The 16,975-nt window shown below is 48.0% G+C and overlaps 1 protein-coding gene across 4 annotated transcripts in view; it reads right to left on the reverse strand.

Moving 5' to 3' along the window:
* Positions 1–7,138: 7,138 nt before the first annotated feature.
* The window catches only part of URB2 (URB2 ribosome biogenesis homolog), a 28,617-nt gene continuing 18,780 nt past the window's right edge, over positions 7,139–16,975 (reverse strand). For 2 of the 4 annotated variants that reach the window (XM_042960073.1, XM_042960074.1), the window contains exons 8-10: positions 15,008–15,095; positions 11,544–11,683; positions 7,139–7,598 (exon numbers count right to left, since the gene is read on the reverse strand). In XM_042960073.1, the coding sequence (XP_042816007.1) occupies positions 7,401–7,598; positions 11,544–11,683; positions 15,008–15,095 (426 nt within the window). In that variant the 3' untranslated portion in view covers positions 7,139–7,400. Of the gene's footprint in view, positions 7,599–11,543; positions 11,684–15,007; positions 15,096–16,975 lie in introns of those variants that run through there. The other 2 variants (XM_042960075.1, XM_042960076.1) reach the window with 2 other exon arrangements.

The following is a 16,975-nucleotide window of genomic DNA, read 5'->3' on the forward strand; positions in this document are numbered from 1 at the left end:
CAGTAAACAGCGGCCTCTGCAGATCCAGGCCGCGACGCTGCACCCGGGGGAAGGAAAACCTCATTGGCCGCTTCACTTGTTCTTTCAAATATTCTACAGAGACGCATTTGCTGACATTTAGGAGGCAGGAGGGTGGAGCACGGGTTTTCGAACTGCTCTGCTGAAAGCCCGGCGTTCCCAGGGGGCTCCCTGTCACAAACATGAATTGAACACCTACTACGTACCAGGCACTGTTCTGGGTGCTGAGACACAGCGAATGAACGGCACAAACATCCCCGTTCGTGTGGCTCTTAACTTTTGATGGGAGAGAGGGCACCAGATGAATTTAATAGGTAAAAGACACCGTAAATTGGAAAGCAGCAGCAATAATAATTAGCAGTAGTAGTAATAATAGGAAGAAGTCACCAAGCAGGGAAAGCGGATAGGATGGTCAAAGGAGGGAGGCTGGGACTTGCGTTGGGTTTCTAGGGAAGGCTTCACAGAGAAAGAGGCTTTCAAGTAAAGCTCTGAAAGAGAGACCCTGCTAGTCCAGCCGAGCTAGGGAGGGAGGACACGGGAAGGCAGAGCCGGGGATGTTCGGGGCCACGGGGGCGGAGGTGGTCAGGGAGGGGAGGCAGATCAGAGACAGAGGACAAGGGAGGGAAGAGAGCGAGCTCTGCCAGGTGGCCCAGTGCTTCAAACTATGGCGGCCCTGTTTTCATCTGTTCAAAAATACTCATGTTCTACATCAATTTTTGTTTGGGGAAAATCATTCACTGCTAAAGAGAGCAGGGGCCAGGGGGTAGGGTTGAAAACAACCCCCCTGTGGTATAAAAAGGCCGGGTTCAATTCTCAGGCCGGTCGCTCGTGACCTGAGTTTTCTGGAGCTCTCACTTCTCATTGTGCGTGCACCCGGCAGAGGGAGACTCGAAGCGCAACTGGAGTAGGGTTTGGAACCTACCAGAGCCCAATGGAGGGTTTCCCTGTCCCTACTCTGGTTTGGGCTGTGCTTGAGGGAAGTGCGGACACTGGGACCCGCCTTCAAGGAACGCACCAGCCAGTGGGCAAGGTGCAATGGTGCACACAAAAACATGGTGGGAGGCAGCATCGGGCCGTGGCCTAGCTACAGCTTTCATCTCCAGAAGCCATTATTTTCACCTACAGGGATCAGGAGAGGGCAACCCGGGCATGAGGCCTGCGAGCAAAGGGCGTCATTGTAACACAGGATATGAATCAGGGAGGACACTGCGGGTGGAGGGGACAGAACACATGAGGTTCAGGTTTAACAAGCAGGATGTGTGTGAGGGATGGCAGAGAGACCACTTTGGGGAAGGTCCTTCCTTGACAGCTGGGAAGGCTGCGGAGGGACGGCAGTCTGACCACAGAGAGCCCCCAGTGCTGGGATAAAGGGGATGTTTTTAGAAAAGAAAGGGTCCTTGAAGGTTTTTAAGCAAGACAGAGCGATTTAGAAAAATACATGGGATTGATGAGCGGAGGCAGGAAGACAAAGGAGGACAGACAGGGGCCGGTACATCAACACAGATGCAGGGAACCACCGCTCAAGCCAGAAGAGTTAGACAAGAATCTGGAGACGGAGAGGGACAAATCCACTCTCTCCTCTCAGGCAGTCAACTCAAGAAGCAAGACAGGGTGATTCAGTGTAGACATTAGGCGATTTGAGAGGGTCTTGCACAGAGGCAAGTGGTGACGTCAGAGGAATGGAAGGGATTGGGGTGGGAGGAGAAGGTTGAGAGAGAATTGCCAAGGTCTGATCCTGGATCCTGGGCGAGGGAGACACCAGCATTTCAGGGTGGGACTGAGAAAAAGGAGCCAGTGAAGGTAAGAAAGCATTGGAGATATGCAAGTCCCTAGAGACAGAAGAGTAGGAGAAGCCAATGGCGGGCCCAACAAACCAAAGGGACCTCGAGACGAACAAGGTCAAAGATCAACCCAACAGCCATGATGCTAGGTAGTTAAAATTGACCCCAGGCCTTCAGAGGGCAGTTTCAACGGGGAGGATTATCAAGATCAAGGGTGTCAAGGTACGAACAACAAATGTAGGCTATTCCTTGTTCTTGGCTGGCAGTCAAGGGAAGGGACTGCCAGCGATTTGGGAGGATAACAGGAATAATCAAATTTTTTAGATCAAGGATGTTCTGTGTCTGTAAACAGAAAGTGACAGACATCCAAGAGGCAGAAAGGATACGGTTAGAAGATCGGAAAAGAGACTGTTTGGCTCATTTCCTCTGTGACAAACAGCTCAAAGAAGACTTAGAAAGAATACCAGCACAGTGAGCCCACAGAACACCGGGCACGGAATGCTGTGGGCATCCACGTTCACGCACGCAAGGCCCATCACCCCAGTCTTCAAAGTGGCCACGGCTGGGAAACGTGAGCATGGCCGTGTCCTCCAGCAGGACACCGGTACATCCCTGCTCATTTATTGGTGTGGCTTCCCTCAGGGCTCTTCCTCTGGGGGTGTATCGCCAGTGGGGCATCTGGCCAGGCATTCCCGGGAGGATCTTCCATGGTCCTATTTTTCTGAATGTGTCTCTCACCCCACCCACACACCAGGTGAGCCTGGTCCCACTGCGTGTGGTGTGGCTGGTGCTGAGTCACGTCCCTCAGGCCCCCTTTGTAATGACAACCCTGCCTCATCACATCGGTTGTGTCTGTTACAGAGCCTGTTCCAAACCTCCTTCTCTCATCTGTAACATTTATGTTACACAATCAACCGGAACTTTGTACTAAAACCATTACAATAATCCAATCACCACTAAATCATAACATCTCACAGATGCTTCTCCCTCTGATTAAAAAAAAGGAGGGGGCGCAGGGCGTCTGGGTGGCTCAGTCAGTTGAGCATCCAACTTTGGCTCAGGTCATGATCTCTCAGTCCTCGAGTTCGGGCCCCACATCAGGCTCTATGCTAATAGCTTAAAGCCTGGAGCCTGCTTCAGATTTTCTCTCTCTCTCTATCTCTGCCTCTCCTCCACTCATGCTCTCTCTCTCTCTCTCTCAAAAAGAAATAAACATTAAAAACAAAATGCTTTCCTATAAAAAAAAAAAAATCTTTTCCCTCAAACAGGTGGACGCAGCTGAGGAGAGAGGAGATTTTATGGCGAATCATCACCAGGATTCTATTACCTTCTCTAGCCACAGAGCTTGCCCCTTTGGAGCGGAGGAAGCAGTGGGATAACCAGGGGCATCTCAGGAGCTTGACAAAGTCACAACAGCCAAAGGAGGGAGCCGCCAGATGCAGGAATGGGAATACGGGCATGGTGACACAGTGGCCACAGGGAAGAAGCTGGGTGGGGGGACAACAGGGCGGACAGGCTGAGACCAGGTGGTACAGAGGGGGAGGAGACACTGGTCCTTGGAGTGAGGGGAGCCTTGGGGAGACGGATGCTGAAGGAGAGCAGAAGCGGAGGCCCCCGGAAATGTGAGGGCCAGAGTGTCGGAAGGGTGTTCCGCGTGGATGCTGGGGCTACAGAGGAAGCCAGGAGGAAACAAGAGGGGAAACCGGGTGCAGCGGAAAGGGCTGGGAGCTGCAGGCATAGCCACGGTCAGCTGGCCAGAGAGCCCGGGGACAGATGCTGCTGAGGGCTGATGCAGAACAGTGTCTGCAACAACCCTGGGGACAAGACATTCCTGCGGCCCCCTGGCCCAGGGGAACACACATCACACCCATGAAGAGTGACAGTAATCACCTACAGGCTGAGCAGGAGAGGAAGAGCCGTTAAAGGAATAGAGAAGCTTGAGCCCCTCAGAAAGGGAAGAGGAACGAACAAGAAAGAGTGTTGAGAAGACAGAAGACACAACGGGGAACAACGACTCGAACCCTGACTCAGCTGCTGCCTCGGCGATGGATCTTACGAGACTCAAAGCACAGGGATGTGAGCTCATCAGACGCGAGAGACGGGGCTGTAGCCTGGCACCTTGGCAATAGGTCAGTCACCTCTGTGAACTATTTGGAAGACTCACCCCAGATCCCTTCCAGGTACACACACACCCTCCTTGACGGGTCTTTTCTTCTTAAGCCTTCACACCCTTCCACGGCATCGGGCAGTTTCCACAAAGGAGCAGCAGGGAGGGTGGGGCAAGAAAGGAGGGGAGATGATGTGGAAGGTCCACATTTCAGGAAGCCGGAGAGGAAGACAGGCTGTGAAGACCTACCCACTGTGGGGCCTGGGTAGTGGTCAAGGTCAAGGCTGGGAATGGGGCAGCTGGCCGTCTGTGTCTCCTTTTGGGCCGCTTGAGGTGCTACCATCCACGGCGGCTCCTGCGAAGTCACCTCCCAGGCAGAGCCCCCCACATCAAGCCTTCTCCCTTCCAACTCCCCCCACATCTGCCCCTCCCCTCGGGGGCCTCGTCTCTGCCCAAACATCTGACAAGAGAATTCAGAGCGGGCCTCCTTAAAGGCCCCTGCCCTTCAACTGGTTGGCCCCTCATCTCAGGCAGGTGTCAGCTGAAACGTCACCTCCGGGATGGCCTCCTCCTGCCAGCCCCTGCGCTTCTTTCCTTTGCTTCCCATCCCTGTGACCACCCCCTGGAAGGATCACGGTTACGTGACTGCTGGCTCCGTGTCGACGTGACAGCAGTCCCCGAGCAATGACGGTGAGGAAGGGGGACAGCGTTTCTCAGGAACCGGCATCCTGCCGAGGCAGCATGTTGGAATTGTGCGGGAAGGCCGCAGGGTTCAGCCTTCTTTTCCTCATTCCCCTTCCTGCAAGGCAGTGAGTGCTTCATATACAGGCGTCTCCAGGCTTGGTTCAAAGCAGCGCACGGCCAGGAGTTGCGGCCCGCAGTGCCACCGTGAGGACGCCGGAGGAACTGCTCCGCCTTGGCCCGCACTCCGCGAACATTCCCAGCGTAGGAGAAAAACAATTACTGCTCATCTCCAGCCTCTGTGAACAGCTGGCAGAAAAAAAATAATACGTACTACTTCGTGAGGGAATTCTGAGACCAGCGACCCTCCTATCTGGGCACGTGACCAAAACGGTAAAAGCAAGAACATGGTTTTAATTCCAGCTTCATTTACAGCCTGTGTCCTTGAAAGGTCACCTGCTTGCGCCAACACATCATCTCCAGGTGTGAACAAGAAATCACGTCACCAACCTCTCTCAGAGTTAGAGGTTCCTGCAGGGAATTGGGCACGGAAACAAAATTTCATCAATACAGAGCATTAAGCGAAAAGATGCCAAGCCACCTGAATCCACTTCTGGTTACCAGAGCTTAGAAGCCTCTACACACACTGTCTAGACAGAGGGAAGGAAGTGGATAAAGCATGCAGCATACAAAGCAGAATCATCTCCCCAACTCAGTCAGCCAATGCAAGAAACAAAAAATCAAATCTGGGGCAGGAAAAGGGAGCTGTTTCTCACAGGTAGCCCAAAAACTCCACATTATAATGTCTGTTCCAATCATATGTGCTAGAAAAAGTAGAGTAAAAGAAGTCTTTTGTTTAGGGATGACCTTCAAATAATTTAAGTCTGTATTTCAGGAGAATTCCAATAGAAATTCCACAAAGATAGTAAGAAAAAGAAAGCAAATATCCCAATTGAGAAACAGGCTAATATTACATAAGAAACATAATTACATAAACATGGTCTATATAAAAAATAAAAACGGTAAATATGAAAAATGTATAAGCTCTTGGTAGCTAAAGAAATTGAAGAGAAAATAACGTATCTCTATCAAGGAAGCATAAAACCAAGAAAATCAATTACATTAAACTTGATTCACTAGTAAGAAAATAAATTAGTACACTTTCTGGAAGGCAGTTTGGTAATATTTATATAAATCTTTAAAAGTGAATAGGATTCAAAAAAAATTTTTTTTAATGTCTATTTGTTTTTGAGAGACAGAGCATGAGTGGGGTAGGGGCAGAGAGACAGGGAGACACAGAATCTGAAGCAGGCTTCAGGCTCCAAGCTGTCAGCACAGAGCCCAACGCGGGGCTCGAGCCTACGAACCAAAAGATCATGACCTGAGCTGAAGTCGAACACTTAATCGATTGAGCCACACAGGTGCCCATGAATAGGATTTTTTTTTTTTTTTTTTTTTTTTTTTATGGGGCACCTGGGTGTCTCGGTTGGTTAAGCATCCGACTTCAGCTCAGGTCATGATTTTAGGGTTCGTGAGTTCAAGCCCTGCATTGGGCTCTCTGTCAGTGCAGGGCCTGCTTTGGATCCTCTGTCTTCCTTCTCTCTCTGCCCCTCCCCTGCTCATTCTTTCTCTCAAAAATAAACAAACATTAAAAAAATATTTAAAAAAACTAAATAAAACAAAGCAGAAACAAAAACAAAACCTGGATAGGACGTTTTGACCAACAATACAACTATGGGAGATCATCTTACGGAAGTAACGACAGAAGGAAAGGGTCAGCTGCCAGCACCATCTGTAAAAGGAAGTTTAGGAAGATCCTGATGTCTAACCAGGGAAGATTTATTAAGTTGAACAACTGTATCTACTCAATGGACTACTATGTAGCCATGAAAAAGTGTGTCAAATGTCTTCATAGACCCAAAGATGTTACTGCAATAGGGAAAAAGCGAGGCAACTAAAACAAAACAAAATTGTATTTAAGATCCAATTTGGCAACTATATATTTACTTACACGAACATCTAGACAGACGCACAGGGATGAAAATAAGGTACTCATGATGACACATACTGTCTGTGTAGCCGATACTAGGAGTGTTCTAAATTTTTTTCTTTTTCTTTTCTGAGGTAGCCACAATAAAATATATTGCTTAAGTACCTTAAGAAGACGATTAAGAGTATTTCTTAGACTGAACAGAAAAAGAAAATTCTAGAAGAAACTTCAGAGAGCGGAAGCAGGAAGAGCAGGCGGAAGAAGGGAGCCCTGGAGAGGACCATGCACGTGACACAGGCTGACCACTCCCACTCGGAGCAGGGGCCTCCACTAACGCCGGGTCTCGAAGCTCTGACATTTCCCGGCTCCATCAGAAGGTATACTCCGAGGGAAGGTAGATCAGGGACAGTTCAAGAATACTTCCCAAGTTACCTGAAGAACATAAAAGGCGATGATATTTACCGGGGACTTAATTACACAGCCATGTACCTACACAGTGTCCAGTGGGGAGAACAGACATCAACCCCCTAGACGACAGAGACAAGAACCACATTTGGAACATCCACAATGACCATTTTTTATTAAATTCGCCTTATTCCAGGGTCAATTATCAGGATTCCACAGCAATACATACTGCATAAAAAGACACGTTAAAAAAATATTCAGTTTGCAAAACATGGCTGTAGAGTGTGTATTACATAAACCCACATTATCTCAACATTTACAAATTAGGACGTCTGAAGTCTTTCATTCTCCAACTCTTTCAGAGCAGAGGGCCAAAGCCGCCGCACAGGAACACTGGCAGCACCTCTGGAACACAGCTTCAGGCGGCGTATCTTCTCTCGCCTTCACGTTTCGCCTTGTGGTACTTCGCATAATCGTTGTACAGCTCCTTAAAGATGTCTCTCACTCCCGGCTGCAGTGAGACCCGCAGGAACTGGACGTCTGGCTCAATGCAGAGGTCCAGGATCAGGTAAATGCCCTCCTGCAGGAGATCTTTCACCGCCGGATACAAGGTGACCTGGAAAAGGAGGACACGCCCCTCCGTCAGAGCAAACACACAGAGAACAAGCCCTCGGACAGCCCTACCCTAGCAGGAATTTCCACTTCGGCCCCCAACGTGGGGGCAACATTTTGCACATAAGTATTCGTATCTTAAAAAAAGTTTGTATTTTAGGGAAATAAAAGCCAACTCAAGTGACAAAAACCTGGAATAAAGCATCACAGAATCACAGAGGTAGCTTTGCATCTACCAGGGGCACATAAAAACTGGAATCCTTAAATTTAAAATCTTGTAAGAGCCACAAGCACATTGTGCCACGTTCTTCAACCTGACCAATCACACTGGAAGCAACGCTAACGATGGGATAACGGCAGCGATGTTCACTACGTGACTGACTCTCACTCCCAGCCCCGGCACACACAGCAGGGCAGCCGGGGGGCGGGGGGCAAGGGGTAGGGGGCAGGTTTCAAAGCGCTGCAAACAGATCAGTGATAGGCCTAAGTCAGTAATTAGACCACATCACATCCAAATAAATCGGATGTGATTTATGATTACACCTAATGCATCTTTTTATTTCTACCAACAATAGCTCAATGGGACCTAAATTTCTAACATCCCCAGAATGGCCAGATCGGTCCTTGAGCCTAGAAAGGCCTTTCTTCCCTGAACTTCTGGGTTAACTAAAATCTGGGGCACAGCAGGAAGGCTGGGCAGTCGGCTCCACCTTGGTCGGATGCTGCACACAAACCCTCAGATCAGAGGTCCAGACTAATGTCTAGACAAACAGGCCAAGGGACCAGCTCTACTCGCGTCTGCCACACCCACTTAGGTTTCAGCTGAACCTGGTGCTCAACAGTCTGAATACCCCAGGAGCTGTAACCAAAACGAAAGGAAGGTTCTGGCAGACAGGTCTGGGATTTGGCAGATTCTTCAGAAATGTCTTGATGGCCTAAAAGAGTTAAACCGCAAACACGTCGCTTCTGGTGAGGACACACCGCATTAACTGGAAGTCTGAGTCACCAAAGCCACCGCTGGGACGCAATCTGTGGGGCCCGGGGGGCTCAGTCAATTAAAAGTGTCCGACTTTGGCTCAGGTCACAGTCTCACGATCTGTGGGTTCAAGCCCCGCATCAGTCTCTGTGCTGACAGCTCAGAGCCTGGAGCCTGCTTCAGATGCTCCTTCTCTCTCTGTCCTTCCCCCACTCGCGCTCTCTCTCTCAAAAATGAATAAACATTAAAAAAAAATTTAATAAAAAAAAATTTAAAGATGCAATTTGTTTCTGTCACTAAGATGGTGACAGAAGTTACGGTCATTTTCACACGATAGCTCAAAAACTTTCTGACAGATGATCGTCTTAAGTCTTACTGTTTACAGATGATAAGAACATTCAAGGACCGGGGCACCTGGGTGGCTCAGTCGGTTAAGTGCCCAACTTCAGCTCAGGTCATGATCTCATGGTTCCTGGGTTTGAGCCCCACATCAGGCTCTGTACTGACAGCTCGGAGCCTGGAGCCTGCTTTGGATTCCGTGTCTCCTTCTCTCTGCCCCTCCCCTGCTTGCACTCTCAAGACTAAATAAACATTAAAAAAAAAAACAAAAAACCACTCAAGGACTGAAGGTGGAGCTGTGATTTTACTGGAAGGTATTAGGGAATGAAGGAAAAAACAAAACGAAACAAACAAAAAACAAGTCCTGAATCGTACCAGCTGGGTGTGGACCCCTGTAAGTTCACCGCTCATTTATTCATCTACTCATCACTCACTAAACAAATAATTCTATCTCCAAAGGCAAAGAAAGTGAAATAACTGTCCCAGTGGCAGAACTGAGACCTGAACTCAGGCAGTCAGAGGCCAGGTCCTGTGAGTTCCACCGCCTCCTCGCATGGGGACTCAATAGTCAAAGGACAGCACGGGGCACAGAGCTCTGCTGGGTCACAGGAAGGCCAGCAGCATCCAGCCGACACAACCACCTCGCGTCTTTGTGTTTCAAACAGCTTATTTATAAAACAAGGGGGGAAAAGTCAGTTTCTACTCCACCAGGATCACGGACCTATGAATGCACGGGTCTCTAAATCGCATAAAAGGACCTTATGCAGGATGGGCAGTACAAGCTATTTACTCTAGGCTATCAAAATAGACAGCTGTAAATTTGATCTATGGATAAAAGAGAAAAGTGGCTGTGATTTCCCTGGCACATCCCCACTGTGACACATTACTGCACGGAGGGTACAAGATCTGTAGGAACCGCTCAGGACATGCTCTCACCAGGTCACCTGCCCTAACCACTGTCAGGTCTTCACCCATACCCTCTCCTCATTTAGCTGTACCTGCTATCTAGCATTTAATTAAGCTTACCAATGTCTTTCTGGTCTGGAAAAGATTTACAGTGCTCAGTAGAAGCCTCTGATACATATGGAATATTTTCTTCATTACTTGAATTAAAAACTAAATGAAAGATAAGACGTAGACTCTTGCCAATGAATTCTAGGATGCTACAGCCTTAGAGAATTCCCAAGGCCTTGGGCTTTCCAGATTAAAAATAAAAAAATAACTGATGAGCATAAATTAGACATGAGTAATGAGGCCAGGAAATCAGAGACTTCTCATAAAGTAAATCTCAGAATAATAATTAGTGACTTAAGGGTTCAAATTATCACCTCCCTTCTTGGCCCTTAGTTACACGATATTACTAGCTCTCATCTTATTCTTCACTGAAACAGAAAATAACGCCAGCTTTTCTTTCTGCAAAAGCTTACATATTAATGACTTGGGTATTTGGGAAATATGAAGATTCTATAAAAATGCTAAGTAATTCCAAGGAAACCAAACCCGAAGCCCATCTCTCACTCAAAGGCTGACTTGAAGGGGTCTTCCCAGGTTGTCACCACTCCTTCCCTGCCTGGGGGGGACCCTATGCACACCCACGGGGCCGGGCTGCACCCTGCAGGGGGTCCGCCCCACCCACACCCCATCTCCAACCCAAGTGCCCACCCACATGACAAGCATCTCCACTCACCGAGAGTAAGGCTAGTGTGTTTGAAAATTATTTTTATAATTAGACTCGCCCTGGAAAGGGGTCGAGATGAAAATGGATACAACACCAGATTTTCTGAGAAAGCTCATTCAACCCCATCTCCCTCGAGAAATCTCTAACGTGACAAGTTTACCAATGGTTTTAATGTTACTCTTACAAGATTTACAAAGGGGGGCTATTCTATAGAAAGCAATACAAACAATACAGATGTACATTTACACCTGCAAAAGTAGACAGATATACACACAAACACACTGGACTTCAAGCCTCTGACGTTCCATTTAAATACAGTTAGATACGAAGTCCTGTAGTGAACTTTACCACGTGGGTCACACAGGGCCTCGTGGAATTTTGAAAATAACACACTGACGTTCCAAAGTGAGATCACTGCTGAACAATGAATGAACCATCCACAATACTGAGTCAAAAAGTCAGATGAAATAAGACAAAAGTATTTCTGTTTGACGTAGTTGAATGCATCTGCCGCTGTCTCTACCCTGAGTGTCCGAGAGCAGCTGATTCACATGCACGATGCACTCCAAGAGAACTCCTACTGCTGGGGGTCCCGAGACCCCTCTTCCTGATCACCATTAAGCCTGACCCTATGCGAGCTCCTGTTCTTAAACCTGGGAGGCATTTCACCTTGCTTACTCCACAGACTAACCAAAACAGGCCCCGCGGCTTGTGTCGAAGCGAGAGGGGAGATCTGACGGTCCCTGGGCACCTTCTGTGTACCAGACACCGCCAGCCCTCTGACCATCACCTCACTCGGTGGTCCCGGGCACCCTGCAGGGGTGCTGCTGCGCCCGGAACACAGGCAGGAATGGTTTGGGACCGTCAGGCCAAAACGTCGCTTGCCACTGTGGTTGAGGAGCCCTTCTACAAAGGACTACAAATGAAAGCACCGGGTAAGAGTGAGCTCGGTTTACCTTCTGCACCTCCATGACATACTGGGCCACCATAAAGGGGGAGAACACCGTGAACTCTTCGGCCCGCGACGCGATGTGGCTGTACATCCTTGCCACCAGGCGGGCACACTCTAGGACCACCGACAGGCCATCTGTGCTTCCTGTGGAAGGAAAGTGTTTCCAAACCGGATTAGTCCAAAACACAGGCGTTTTGACCCTTCTAATGTTAAACATTTAACACAGCTGAAAATTATTCAAGTCTTCCCTTTTTTCCAAGACTCTTTAATTGGCTTATTTTGCAGACAGAATGAGGGAGACAATATATCCAAATATTTATATTATGAAGGAAAGAACACGTAACATAGTCAAGAGTATGTGGGTTTGTTTTTTAAGAAGCCTAGAACAATCAAGATTTTTTGAATGAAATCTGACTGCTATTGTATTTAAAAAGGAGATGGGGGTCTATAAGTAAAGTATAAATTGAAAAATTATCTTTAAAAAACACTGTTTTGACATCATACGATTTTAAAGATCAGATGGCTTCATTAATTATGCCTTTGCCTGCTTATGTTTCAGAAATTGTGTAGGCAGATAGATATAAGACTCAGCTATCATTACTAGAGATCTTCCTATCATCCCTGATTTACTTTCGATTTCCTAGTTCTTTCCACCCTATGGTGCCAGGACCCCCAGGCCTTAAAAAACTACTCTCAAGCGTTCTAACAACCTACCATGTCCCCAAGGCCCTGGTCACACCCGCTCCCCCAGGCCTTCACAATAGAGCCGGTGGGGAACCCCAACACATGCCAGAATGCCTTCCCCAACTTCCATTCAACAAGAAATATACCCATTTTTATAAAACTCTAGAAGCCACGAACAAATCTACAGCGACAAACAGATCAGTGGTTGGTAGGGGCAGAGGCCAGAGCAGGAATAGTCTACAAGAGGACTGTTCTGGGGACGATGCAAATACTCTGTATTTTGATTGTGTTTACCTATCAAAACTCATTCAGGACACCTGGGTGGCTTGGTCGGTTCGTGTCTGACTCTGGATTTTGGCTCAGGTCATGATCTCACAGTTTGTGGGATCGAGCCCCGTGTCAAGCCCACTTGGGATGCTCTCTCTCCCTCTCTCTACCCCTGCTCCACTTGTGTGCACTCTCTCTCTCTCTCAAAACAAAACCTCATTCATTTGTATACTTTAAACAGATGCAGCTTGTTACACTTATTTTACGACTCAATAAACTTGAGTTTTAGAATGCACAATGCCTTTTTTAAAACCTTGTTTATATGTACAAAACATCTTGAGTTTTTTCTAGATACAATGTAACTTTATGAAATTACGTAAATTTCTTCAAGTTTGAGAGAGAGAGAGAGAGAGAGAGAGAGAGAGAGAGAGAGAGAGAGGGAGAGAGAGTGCATGAGGGAGTGCACGCATACACGCATAGTGGGGGAGGGAGGGGCAGAGAGGGAGAATCTCAAGCAGGCTCCACGCTGTCAGCACAGAGCCCAATGCGGGGCTTGATCCCATGGCTGTGAGATCATGACCTGAGCCGAAATCAAGAGTTGGACCCTTAACCGACTGAACCACACAGGTACCCCCAAGTTATGTAAATTTCTAACATTCACTGGACACTTCAACACAAACGTACTTTAATGAAGCACTTGAATATCTACTACATACCGTTTCTTCCCTGTTTTCCCACGGCTCAGTACACATCCAGTTCACGTGAATACCTGGCGTGAATCATTTCAGCCACAGATTTCACGCGTGGTTATCGCAAAGAGTGCATTGGATGCCAACAAGAACAGAGTACGTAGTTAAAATTCTACTTGGCTAATCTGTGAGCACATCAGAGAACCGGGTCTTGGGAGATGGGAGGTCACTGAGCCGCACCAGCACAGACATGGCAGAGCCACGCTCATGACCATGTCCCACGCCCCTCAGAACATAGGACAAAGGACACATTTTCAACCACACGCAGGGCACGCCCGAGGCAGTGTGTGCCCAGGGCTCTGCTCCCCCAGTGCTCAGCCAGGGGTGGAATAGGGCCTTCCCGACACTGCCATTTCCCATCTCCTGTGCAGGCGGATGTCACTACTAAAACAGGGGTTCTTCCTGCTGTGCTCAATCATGACTTCGGGGGCCCTGACACAGCGCCGCAGTTAGCCACCACCGACGGACCAAGGCTAGCACGGGAGACGGCACCCGTTTCCCAATCCTGCCCCTAAACACTCTCACAGTATCACACTGACACCAACATTACGTGGCTCCGCACCAGGCTGGGAGAAAGCACAACACCTCGTTATGCCACCGACTTATCTCAAAACCACGCAGAATAACCTCGGGAATTACATGCCCGCAGACCTCTTCTCTCTTCTCAACAGTTACTGAAATCTACAAGTCTGAACCCACAAACCCATTCAAGTGACTCACACTGGAGGGGGAGGAGCGGAGTACCATTCATTTGTTCCTAGTCCGTCTACAACTGCGGCCCCAGGGTCTTCCCTGACACCCTGAGTTAGAGAGCCCTCTTTTGTGGTTCCAGAGCATTCCACCAGGTACCCACTCCTTGTGCTTAGCAGCACCTCAAACGCGAGGAGGCTGTTCCACACTATGCAAATTTGAAACAGCGCAATACAGACTGCCTCAATTTATATGCAAATTTTTAAATAATGAGAATCTCCCCCAATTAGAAAGTTAGCAAGAAGCAACAACCTTCAAGGCTGACGACAAGCTGTACACGTCATTTGTGCTGTCACCGTGTGGCAGTTCGCTTCAGCGGCGAACAAACACAGCCCTGCCACAACAAGCTGAAACGGTGACCTGCCCGACCCCATCCCTCTAATAAAATGGAGCAGCTCTGTAAATGCCTGTTCTTTTTCAGCTTCCCCATCAAACTGGGGACTCCTCCAGGGCAAGAATGGGATTGTACTCACTTTACATCCCCCTGGCCGCAAACACTTCTTGAATCTAGATGCTTTTCTTTTTCCCAGAAAAAGAACTATTTCAATTAAATCACAAATGCACTCACTGCTTTGGACACAGCAATCAATCAATCAATCAATCAATCAATAAATAAATAAATGTGACAGCTTGAAATTTTAAAACACTATTTGAGGTATTCATCTGCTGATCTGAATGTTTCTTATTTAAACTCAACTGGGTGAGGGGCACCTGGAGAGCTCAGTCAACAGTTAAGTGTCCGACTTCGGCTCAAGTCATGACGTCATGGTTCGTGAGTTCAAGCCCCACATTGGGCTCTGTGCCGACAGTTCAGAGCCTGGAGCCAGCTTTGGATTCTGGGTCTCCCTCTCTCTCTGCCCCTCCCCCACTCACACTCGTCTCTCTCAAAAATAAGACATTTAAAAAAAAGTTTTAACTCAACCTGGTGGTTTTACTTTCAATAACATAGGAAACCAGAGACACCACAAGATAAACACATTTGAAATCATGTATCTGATACTGTTACTTTGACATTTACCTTTGTCTTTCTGCCTCCCTTCGTGCATAACTGAAAACACCAATCTATTAAAACAGTTCAAGAAAGAAGGGATGGCTTTCAGCATTACCTGGAATAATAGACAAAAGAATATAAACACATGTAAGTAACTTTATTTCAAGTTCTACTTTAAAGGTGCTCATATTTATTTCCTTTTTTGTTTGTTTCTTGAGACAGAGCACACAACTGAGTGAGGGGACAGGAAGAAGGGACAGAGAGAGGGAGAGAGAGAGGCAGGGAGAGAGAGAGGCAGGGAGAGAGAGAGGCAGGGAGGGAGAGAGGGAGGGAGGGAGAGAGAGAGGGAGGGAGAGAGAGAGGGAGAGAGGGAGAGAGAGAGGGAGAGAGAGAGGGAGAGAGGGAGAGAGAGAGGGAGAGAGAGAGGGAGAGAGAGAGGGAGAGAGAGAGGGAGAGAGAGAGGGAGAGAGAGAGGGAGAGAGAGAGGGAGAGAGAGAGGGAGAGAGAGAGGGAGAGAGAGAGGGAGAGAGAGAGGGAGAGAGGGAGAGAGAGAGAGAGAGAGAGGGAGAGAGAGAGGGAGGGAGAGAGAGGGAGGGAGAGAGAGGGAGGGAGAGAGAGGGAGGGAGAGACAGAGGGAGGGAGAGACAGAGGGAGGGAGAGAGAGGGAGGGAGAGGGAGGGAGGGAGGGAGGGAGAGGGAGGGAGGGAGAGAGAGGGAGGGAGAGAGAGGGAGGGAGAGAGAGGGAGGGAGGGAGAGGGAGGGAGGGAGAGAGAGGGAGGGAGAGAGAGGGAGGGGGAGAGAGGGGGAGAGAGGGAGAGAGGGAGAGAGGGAGAGAGGGAGAGAGGGAGAGAGGGAGAGAGGGAGAGAGGGAGAGAGGGAGAGAGGGAGAGAGGGAGAGAGGGAGAGAGGGAGAGAGGGAGAGAGGGAGAGAGAGAGTGCAGAGCCCAAAGCAGGACTCGAGCTCACCCAAAGCAGGACTGGCACTCATGAACCGTGAGATCATGACCTGATGCTTAACCAACTGTGCCACTCAGGTGCTCCTGATTTATTTCCTTCTTACCCGTGTCGATCAGGATGCTCAAAAGAGTGTGGCTACCTCTTTTTTGCTTGCTTTCGGGGGAAATCGCTCACCCACCTTGACTCTTTAGCATTTGTTTTAATGGTTTGGGATAGGGTTTCTGTGCCTCAAAACTTTAGGAGTCTAATGGGGTGATCACCGTTTAGAATTTGCTCAATCTGTGTCTGTTATCGTAAACCGTTACTAATGCACTCTGGAAATGGGTAAAAGAAACAATAGCCAACATATTCAAATATAACTGCACTAGAAGGAGATGACATAAAGCAAATCCATTTAAAATAAGGATCAAAACTTCTCATTTTTTAGTGATGAAGAGGTCTGGCTAGAAAGTTATCTTGAAAAATGATACAAAAATTTTAATTTTTTTTTTCTTTTTTTTGAGGGTAGGGGGTAGAGGGCAGAGAGAATCTTAAGCAGGCACAGAGCCAGCTCAGGCCTCGATCTCACAACCATGAGGTCATGATGAGCTGAAATCAAGAGTTGGATGCCGTGGATGGAACTAGAGGGTATTATGCTAAGCAAAATGAGTCAAGTCAGAGAAAGATAAATGCCATACGACTTCAGTCAAATGAGGACTTTAAGACACAGAACAGATGAACACAAGGGAAGAGAAGCAAAAATAATATAAAAACAGGGAGGGGGACAAAACAGAAGAGACTCATAAATATGAAGAACAAACTGAGGGTTACTGGAGGGGTTGTGGGAGGAGGGATGGGCTAAATGGGTAAGGGACACTAAGGAATCTACTCCTGAAATCATTGTTGCACTATATGCTAACTAATTTGGAGGTAAATTAAAAAAAAAATTAAAAAAAGAAAGAGTTGGATGCTTAACCAACTGAGCTACTCAGGAGCCCCTATATTCAACCACTTTTAGATTGTGATCAAAACAACACGCTATCTCATAAAGCGACCATA

This window comes from Panthera tigris, chromosome D2 (assembly GCF_018350195.1).
Source record: "Panthera tigris isolate Pti1 chromosome D2, P.tigris_Pti1_mat1.1, whole genome shotgun sequence".
Classification (NCBI taxonomy): domain Eukaryota; kingdom Metazoa; phylum Chordata; class Mammalia; order Carnivora; family Felidae; genus Panthera; species Panthera tigris.